The sequence below is a fragment of the Dendropsophus ebraccatus genome, chromosome 9 (assembly GCF_027789765.1).
Source record: "Dendropsophus ebraccatus isolate aDenEbr1 chromosome 9, aDenEbr1.pat, whole genome shotgun sequence".
NCBI classification, from domain to species: Eukaryota; Metazoa; Chordata; class Amphibia; order Anura; family Hylidae; genus Dendropsophus; species Dendropsophus ebraccatus.
The window spans coordinates 110,709,525-110,719,912 of NC_091462.1; the positions used below are offsets into that span (position 1 = coordinate 110,709,525).

Below are 10,388 nucleotides of genomic sequence, written 5' to 3' on the forward strand. Positions count from 1 at the left end.
ATATAACCCTGATAACACAGCAGCTGGATATGTGATATATAAGTTACTGTACAGTATAGCAGCATGTGGTGTATAATGTATAGTAACTGTATAACCCTGATAACACAGCAGCTGGATATGTGATATATAAGTTACTGTACAGTATAGCAGCATGTGGTATATAATGTATAGTAACTGTATAACCCTGATAACACAGCAGCAGCAGCTGGATATGTGATATATAAGTTACTGTACAGTATAGCAGCATGTGGTGTATAATGTATAGTAACTGTATAACCCTGATAACACAGCAGCAGGATATGTGATATATGTTACTGCACAGTATAGCAATCGGCATGTGGTATATAATGTATAGTAACTGTATAACCCTGATAACACAGCAGCTGGATATGTGATATATAAGTTACTGTACAGTATAGCAATCAGCATGTGGTGTATAATGTATAGTAACTGTATAACCCTGATAACACAGCAGCTGGATATGTGATATATAAGTTACTGTACAGTATAGCAGCATGTGGTGTATAATGTATAGTAACTGTATAACCCTGATAACACAGCAGCAGCTGGATATGTGATATATAAGTTACTGTACAGTATAGCAGCATGTGGTGTATAATGTATAGTAACTGTATAACCCTGATAACACAGCAGCTGGATATGTGATATATAAGTTACTGTACAGTATAGCAGCATGTGGTGTATAATGTATAGTAACTGTATAACCCTGATAACACAGCAGCAGCTGCATATGTGATATATAAGTTACTGTACAGTATAGCAGCATGTGGTATATAATGTATAGTAACTGTATAACCCTGATAACACTGCAGCTGCATATGTGATATATAAGTTACTGTACAGTATAGCAGCATGTGGTATATAATGTATAGTAACTGTATAACCCTGATAACACAGCAGCTGGATATGTGATATTATAAGTTACTGTACAGTATAGCAGCATGTGGTGTATAATGTATAGTAACTGTATAACCCTGATAACACAGCAGCTGGATATGTGATATATAAGTTACTGTACACTATAGCAATCAGCATGTGGTGTATAATGTATAGTAACTGTATAACCCTGATAACACAGCAGCTGGATATGTGATATATAAGTTACTGTACACTATAGCAATCAGCATGTGGTGTATAATGTATAATAATGGCATAAACCTGAAAAATAGCAGCAGTTTGTAGATACAGGATGGAAGTGCAGATCCCCATAATGCAGTAGTGTAGTACAACAGGCTAGAATAGAGAAGCAGGGCTGCTGCCAGAGGTCTGTGTGGTCACATGACAGCAATTGGGAAGGGGTGTGTGTTCAGCATGGACCAATCAGGACTGACAGAGACTGCAGGGAGCATGAAGGAATGAGCAGGACATATGTGGGCAAATGCATGAGGCACTCTCTGTCCAGGGAGAGAGGGGTTACCGCTATGGAGAGACCTCCACAGTCCTGTCCTGTGAAGTGGATCTGCTATGATTTGGAAGGTGAGGGAGACTTCCTGGGTCACAGTACAGTGCTGTAGACCCCACTATGCAGGTCATTCCCCTCCCTAACTCCCCCTCCCACCCAGTACAGGGAGCTCTTAAAGAAAAACAATGCTCTTAAACCAAGTCACAATTTTGAAAAACTGTGAGCTCTTAAACCAAAATGCTCTTAAACCAAGGTACCACTGTATTTAAATTAGACTATCACCCAGATATATAATTTCCTAATATAATGTTATTACCAATAGTCCAGGCTTCAGTGCCTTTTCACCACTGACTGGAAATGGAAAAAAGAAGGACTACAAAACTTGTATTGACCCCCAGCTTCTCTCCCCCATGTAAACGCATCACCTCTAATGTCACAAGAGGTGGGACTGGATCTCTCACCCCCCTGAGTGATTCACCATCTCTGACCAACCCCTCCAGCCTACACCTGAGCAGGCAAGAGAAGCAGCCGCTGCAAGTTCGCTGTGCAAAAGTCTGCAGTAAAATTAGGTCTATGTTCACACATGTTGGAGTTTCATTGCAGTACTGCAGCATCTGCACAAAAATTATGCAGCACTGTAATGAATTGATGCAGTAATGGAATTAAATCATGATAAACAACACAAAGGATCAGAGCCGGCACTGCCAATTTCACCGGCACAAAAAAACAAGGCATAGTTCCCACTCAGTATTTTTGCTCAGTATTTTTAACCAAAACCAGCATTTAGTTAAAATTTAGTGAATGGCATCATATAATGGCCATTATTTACTGTAATATGGCAGCCATCCACTAAATTTCAGCAGTGTGTGAACAGAACCTCTCTGTGTTTTCAATCCACTCCTGGTTTTAGTTGAAAAATACTGAGCAAAAATACTGTGAACATAGTCATAAACAGTATATTCTATATAAGATAATATTAGATAAAGTCCTTCTTGTGGGACTCAACTTCAAAGACAAAAGATGCTCTATCATTATACTGTACATGCGTGGTGATGAGAAGAAAATAAAACAGCACAAATACATTCAGAAAGTTCCAATATCGGCGTTAAAGGTATACAGCGTGCTGTGTGGTGTTACAGGTAGAGAATACAGCGTGCTGTGTTACAGGTAGAGAATACAGCGTGCTGTGTTACAGGTAGAGAATACAGCGTGCTGTGTGGTGTTACAGGTAGAGAATACAGCGTGCTATGTGGTGTTACAGGTAGAGAATACAGTGTGCTGTGTGGTGTTACAGGTAGAGAATACAGTGTGCTGTTACAGGTAGAGAATACAGTGCTGTGTGGTGTTACAGGTAGAGAATACAGCGCTGTGTGGTGTTACAGGTAGAGAATACAGCGTGCTGTGTGGTGTTACAGGTAGAGAATACAGCGTGCTGTGTGGTGTTACAGGTAGAGAATACAGTGTGCTGTGTGGTGTTACAGGTAGAGAATACAGCGTGCTGTGTGGTGTTACAGGTAGAGAATACAGCGTGCTGTGTGGTGTTACAGGTAGAGAATACAGTGTGTTGTGAGGTATTACAGGTAGAAAATACAGTGCTCTGTGTGGTGTTACAGGTAGAGAATAAAGTGTGCTGTGTGGTGTTACAGGTAGAGAATACAGTGTGCTGTTACAGGTAGAGAATACAGTGCTGTGTGGTGTTACAGGTAGAGAATACAGCGTGCTGTGTGGTGTTACAGGTAGGGAATACAGCGTGCTGTGTGGTGTTACAGGTAGAGAAATCAGTGCTGTGTGGTGTTACAAGTAGAGAATACAGCGCTGTGTGGTGTTACAGGTAGAGAATACAGTGTGCTGTGTGGTGTTACAGGTAGAGAATACAGTGTGCTGTTACAGGTAGAGAATACAGTGCTGTGTGGTATTACAGGTAGAGAATACAGCGCTGTGTGGTGTTACAGGTAGAGAATACAGCGTGCTGTGTGGTGTTACAGGTAGAGAATACAGTGTGCTGTGTGGTGTTACAGGTAGAGAATACAGTGTGCTGTGTGGTGTTACAGGTAGAGAATACAGCGTGCTGTGTGGTGTTACAGGTAGAGAATACAGCGTGCTGTGTGGTGTTACAGGTAGAGAATACAGTGTGCTGTGAGGTATTACAGGTAGAAAATACAGTGCTGTGTGGTGTTACAGGTAGAGAATAAAGTGTGCTGTGTGGTGTTACAGGTAGAGAATACAGTGTGCTGTGTGGTGTTACAGGTAGAGAATACAGTGTGCTGTTACAGGTAGAGAATACAGTGCTGTGTGGTGTTACAGGTAGAGAATACAGTGTGCTGTTACAGGTAGAGAATACAGTGCTGTGTGGTGTTACAGGTAGAGAATACAGCGTGCTGTGTGGTGTTACAGGTAGGGAATACAGCGTGCTGTGTGGTGTTACAGGTAGAGAATACAGTGCTGTGTGGTGTTACAGGTAGAGAATACAGTGTGCTGTGTGGTGTTACAGGTAGAGAATACAGCGCTGTGTGGTGTTACAGGTAGAGAATACAGTATGCTGTGTGGTGTTACAGGTAGAGAATACAGTGTGCTGTGTGATGTTACAGGTAGAGAATACATTGTGCTGTGAGGTATTACAGGTAGAAAATACAGTGCTCTGTGTGGTGTTACAGGTAGAGAATACAGTGTGCTGTGTGGTGTTACAGGTAGAGAATACAGTGCTGTGTGGTGTTACAGGTAGAGAATACAGTGTGCTGTTACAGGTAGAGAATACAGTGTGCTGTTACAGGTAGAGAATACAGTGTGCTGTGTAGTGTTACAGGTAGAGAATACAGTGCTGTGTGGTGTTACAGGTAGAGAATACAGTGTGTGCTGTGTGGTGTTACAGGTAGAGAATACAGTGCTGTGTGGTGTTACAGGTAGAGAATACAGTGTGCTGTGTGGTGTTACAGGTAGAGAATACAGGGTACTGTGTGGTGTTACAGGTAGAGAATACAGCGTGCTGTGTGGTGTTACAGGTAGAGAATACAGCGAGCTGTGCGGGTGGGACCACAATGAAATCATAAATTACTGCAAATAATTCAGTAACACAATGAAACTGCAATGTGTGAACACAGCCTAGATGTTCTGCAACAGCTTTGGGCGGGGAATGTGCAGGGTGAGACACTGTGATGAACAGCTGAGGGAAAGCATTGCATTCTGGAACTTGTAGTACTATGTACAACTGATAAACCAGGAAGTGCAGAAACACAAAACAGAACAAAACCCCCCAAAACAAATGGATTTTTGGTTGTTTCAAAAATGGAATAGATAGGTAAGTAATGCTTTATGCTTCTGCAGAAGTTCCATTTTTTTTACCCTCTACCTGGAGTTCCCCTTTAAGTACTGGAAAAGACCAATCCATAGAGGTCACACCTCATAACTACTGGGCTGTTGTCTTGATGTATATACAAGAGCACACATCACAGGTCTATAAAACCATGCCTTGTCAGGTCCACAATATTAGGCATGTGGTCTTAAAGGGAACATGTCAGCATAAAAAACGCAATTTTAAACTATTTTTTTTTCCTACAAAGACATGTATCAGTCTGATCAGTTTTTCCTGCTCTATAACATGATGTCTAGAGATTAGATAGCATTGTCTTGGCGACAGGTTCCCTTTATTTGTCATGACTGACTATACAATGTTCATTTACATTTTTTTTTTTGTAGGAATTTTTCCTATTGTGGTTCTTACAAAAATTCAAGCTCAAAATATTGATAAGGCTGTGAATACAGTAGAAGAACTGGGCTCCCAGCACATCTTCAGTCTTGACAATTACACTACAACCAATTCAGTTCGCAACATGGAGACCGACTCTAAAGTTCTGAGTTTCCTGCATATGTGTCTGCAAGAGGCCGATCGAGGGATCTACAAAAAGCAACACTTAAATATTCAGAGGGAGTTTATAAAACAAGCTGTCGAGCAGATTAAAGCAGAGATGAAGAGGCAGAAAGAGCTACAAAAGAAATAGGCCGCAAAGATATTTAAATCGTAGATAGCCCTTCAGCAGAAGATATTGTGTACACGAGGATCAGCACTCTTTTTGCTATTATATAACTTGTATGGAATTTTTCAACTCTTCAGGCTCAGTCTTAGCCTAGTATGAGCAGATGATGGGGGAGTAGTACCAGGGCCATCTCAATGTGGACGATGTGGTAGGGGGTGTCCACCAAGTAACATGTACCGTACTTGCTCAAGACGTATAAAGAGAGAGAGTCGGGGGCGTTACCAGGGGAGGGCATTAGTGCTGAGGGGGCCGATGGGAAGTGTAGTAGGAGCTTCTGGCTAAACAGGAAGTGAAGTGGAGCACCATGGTTTTGAAGACTTCATCTATGGGTTAAAAAAAATGGTGATTTCGGACTGGATAGCTTGTGGTATCCCAGAAGAAATAACTTTTTTTTTCCATGTGGCTGGACTTCTCCTTTAAAGGAGAGCTTTCAGCAGGATAGATAATTCTAACCTGCTATGTCCCTACCGCACATGACACGCTGAGGATGGTATGTCTCTGCAGCGTTGTTGCAGTGCAGTAGTCATGTTTCACGGTTTGTTAGGAACACTGGGGCACCCATTAAGAACACTGCCTGCCCCTGGTCAACCTGCTCCATTCATTATTATTAGAAAAGGACAGGCCTGCTGGGGGTGGATCTGCGCTATGGGGACAGGCAGTGCTCCTAACAGTCTCATGGGACTGTGGAGCACATGCATAACCGCACTAGAACAGCGCCAAAGAGGAAAGTAAGAGACATACCATCCTCCTCGGATTCTCCTGTGCAATAGGGGGCTATCAGCAGGTTAGATTCGTCAAACCTGCCAATCGTTCCCCTTTAGAGGAGGGGCCAACATGAAAATTTGGCTGCAGGCAAGGGCAGGGGAGAACATATAAAGAAGCTCTACTTACCCATTTCCATTCCCCTGCAGCACTGCCTTACCACTCTTCTGCTCCAGCGACGTCACGACCTGGAGGAGAAATCCCCAGCTCGGCCAGTCACTGGGAACCTCTGCAGTCACTGAGTAGGTAATCCATCAGCTGGGTTGAGTACTTCTCAGGGTCGTGACAACAACAAATTTGGCAGGAGTTCCCCATTAAGTTAAGTTACAACTTTTCAGTACTTTATGAATTTCACTTTTTAAGATCAGTGCTGTCTCTTCATGGAAATGTTACCCAATGTACATGCAGGTGCACTTTTCCTAACAGTACAGTCATTACTATTGTGCCTTTACCCCCTTCTTGCAGATCTATCTACCAGGAGTCGTACCTTGTTTTTTTTTTGGGGTGATCTATTATCAAGTATTTCATACTGTGGAGTGAAATGCTAGTCAGTTGCAAGCAAGTCTCCATCAATGGTATATCAGAAATAAGACAATATTAATCATACAGAACAGGTGTTTATATAACCTATTATATAGTAATACCGTCTATTTTTGTTTTTCCATCTCATCCTCGCGCGTCTTCATTGCATGTTTGTCACCATGTGTTGGCATCCTGTTATCTCAAGGCCCTTATAGTGTAAATTCTAATATTCTGTCCTAATGCTAATGTCTTATAGAACCTAAACATTGTCAGATTACTGTATTGATGCGTATACTCATGATTCTGTGAATGCTAATAAAACTTGAACATAAAACAATATTACGTCCAAACCCTCACTGGTACAATGTTCTTTTGTTAGCAATATTTGTTCTTTATTTTCTTATAAGACACAATAAAACTGATGGCCCCATCCGACCCCTGTCCTCACCATACACAGGAACATTCGGCACTGCTAAGTGTTCGCTATATAGAGGGTAAGCCGCAGCGAGGGAGCTCTGATTGTGGATTATATCTCTCAGAGAAAAGGGGCACACAATAAATTTTCCATCATGCCCAACACCTGTCTACACTAACATCATCTGTCGGTGGATGGTTGGGAGAGCCCCATACATCTTCTACAGACATCCAAATCTGCCACAAGTGGCGGGTACGGACGACAAAAGTATAAGGTGTATGGGGACCTTAACTGATGCCCTATGTTATGTGTACAACATGGGGAAAGCAAAGCATGACAAAGGATAAAAACATAGTAAAAAGCCTGTACACTGTACTATGTACAACACAGCGCAGAAACCTAGGAAAAAAGTGTATAAAGGCGCAAACCAGTATGCTGTAATCAGAGATTGATCTCGGAGTACCAACTTAGAAGTGCTCACCTTCAGTTATGCTGGGTGCACATAACTGAAGAAGATCAGCGGCTGCTCCCACCGATACTGACGTCCTGGATTGGATCAGTAGGGAAATAGAAGGCACACAGAAATATAAACTCCTTTGAAAAAAACGACACAGGGGAGATGTGTTTACCTAAATGTTTGCTTAAAGGGGAACTATTAGCAGGTTAGACTAATCTAATTGATGGCCCCTAGTGTGCATGGAGCGCTGAGGATGAAGGTATGTGTCTTACCTTCACCCTCAGCGCCTGGTAAGGCTATCAGGAGCACTGGGGACTGGTCGTGCCTGCCCGCTACATTGAAAATCATTAGAAGTGACGGGACGGCCGGGGGTGGATCGGTTCGCAGGGTCGGTATTTCCACCCCCAGTGCTTCTGACAGCCTTACCGAACTAACAGCATAGGAACAGCGCCGAGGATGAAGGTAGGAGACATACCTTCATCCTCAGCGCCTCGCTGGCACTAGGAAGCTATCAGCAGGTTAGATTCGTCTAACCTCCTGATAGTTCCCCTTTAAGTGCACAAAACCCTTTAACCCTTTAAGGACATGGCCCATTTTCGTTTTTACGTTTTCGGTTTTTCCTCCTTGTGCATAAAAGGTCATAGCACTTGCATTTTTCCACCTAGAAACCCACATGAGCCCTTATTTTTTGCGTCACTAATTGTACTTTGCAATTACAGGCTGAATTTTTGCATAAAGTACACTGCGAAACCAGAAAAAAATTCAAAGTGTGGTGAAATTGAAAAAAAAAAACGCATTTCTTTTATTTGGGGAAAATGTGTTTTTACGCCATTCGCCCTGGGGTAAAACTGACTTGTTATGCATGTTCCTCAAGTTGTTACGATTAAAACGATATATAACATGTATAACTTATATTGTATCTGATGGCCTGTAAAAAATTCAAACCGTTGTTAACCAATATACGTTCCTTAAAATCGCTCCATTCCCAGGCTTATAACGCTTTTATCCTTTGGTCTATGGGGCTGTGCGAGGTGTCATTTTTTGCGCCATGATGTGATCTTTCTATCAGTACCTTGATTGCCCATATACGTCTTTTTGATCGCTTTTTATTACATTTTTTCTGGATTTGATGCGACCAAAAATGCGCAATTTTGCACTTTGGGATTTTTTTGCGCTGACGCCGTTTACCGTACGAGATCAGGAATGTGATTAATTAATAGTTCGGGCGATTACGCACGCGGCGATACCAAACATGTTTATTTATTTATTTGTTTACTTTTATTTAAAACCTGGGAAAAGGGGGGTGATTCAGACTTTTATTAGGGGAGGGGGCTTTTTACTATAAACACTTTATTTTTATTTTTTTACACATATACTAGAAGCCCCCCTGGGGGACTTCTAGTATATACACTGTGATCTCTCATTGAGATCTCTGCAGCATAGATATGCTTTATACAAACAAACACTGGGTTTTAGTTTTAAAAATTATATATATAAGATTTTTATTATGTATACATTAGTACAAAATACAATATGTTTCTCATAAAAGAAGAATTTAAAAAAATGACCACAATAAAAAAGTATATAATACCAATAAAAAGCTGATGTTAGCAGATATACATCATCATGGACAGTGCATCTATAATAATCTCTTTTAATTCTAGTCCTCTGCCTCACTATGTCACAAAGGGGTATATATGTATCTAGGGACTTAATAATCTCCTAGTTCCCCATATGCTTACATATAGTCACAAGAGGTATATAATCCACTATTATTATCTCCTAATCTTTATTGCACTCACCCATGCTGCCAAACCGCCAAAGAGAGCCGTCCCTACGTACGTTTCGTTATCTTCCTCAGGGAGTTCCCTGAGGAAGATAACGAAACGTACGTAGGGACGGCTCTCTTTGGCGGTTTGGCAGCATGGGTGAGTGCAATAAAGATTAGGAGATAATAATAGTGGATTATATACCTCTTGTGACTATATGTAAGCATATGGGGAACTAGGAGATTATTAAGTCCCTAGATACATATATACCCCTTTGTGACATAGTGAGGCAGAGGACTAGAATTAAAAGAGATTATTATAGATGCACTGTCCATGATGATGTATATCTGCTAACATCAGCTTTTTATTGGTATTATATACTTTTTTATTGTGGTCATTTTTTTAAATTCTTCTTTTATGAGAAACATATTGTATTTTGTACTAATGTATACATAATAAAAATCTTATATATATAATTTTTAAAACTAAAACCCAGTGTTTGTTTGTATAAATTTTAGTGCGGGTTGTTTTTTTGATAAGGGGACATCTGGTGGCGCATAGTGGTATTGCAGCCTAAGTTGTGAGATTACCTCGTTCCCCTTGTCTCAAACCTTGTGTGTAAGCATAGATATGCTGCAGAGATCCATGAGATCGGCACTCGTTTGCTTTCGGCTGCTGCAGCCGGAAGTAAACGAGTGCCGAGCCGGGGACGGCCCATCTTGGACGCGTCCCCGGCCGGCATCAGTAACGGAGATCGCTCCTCCGGGAAACGTTGCCTCCGGTAATCGGAGGCAGCTGTCAACTTTGACAGCTGCCTCCGATTAGCTAATTAGCGGGCACGGCGATCAGACCGTGCCCGCTAATAGCAGCGGTCCCGGGCTACTCGCGGCACCCGGGATCGCGGCACTTCAAAGTGCTTTGAAGTGCAAGTGAGGACATATGACGTACCGGTACGTCATATGTCCTTAAGAGGTTAAATAGTCAAACAAAAATATCCGAAGGAACAAAG

At 41.8% G+C, this 10,388-nt stretch overlaps 1 protein-coding gene across 6 annotated transcripts in view; it reads left to right on the forward strand.

The window, feature by feature from the left end:
- The window catches only part of LOC138800493 (uncharacterized), a 32,292-nt gene extending 25,215 nt beyond the window's left edge, over window positions 1-7,077 (forward strand). For all 6 annotated transcript variants that reach the window (XM_069982208.1, XM_069982209.1, XM_069982207.1 and 3 more), the window contains exon 5: window positions 5,117-7,077. In XM_069982208.1, coding sequence (XP_069838309.1) covers window positions 5,117-5,418 — 302 coding nt within the window. In that variant the 3' untranslated portion in view covers window positions 5,419-7,077. The remainder of the gene's footprint in view (window positions 1-5,116) is intronic.
- Window positions 7,078-10,388: the final 3,311 nt, after the last annotated feature.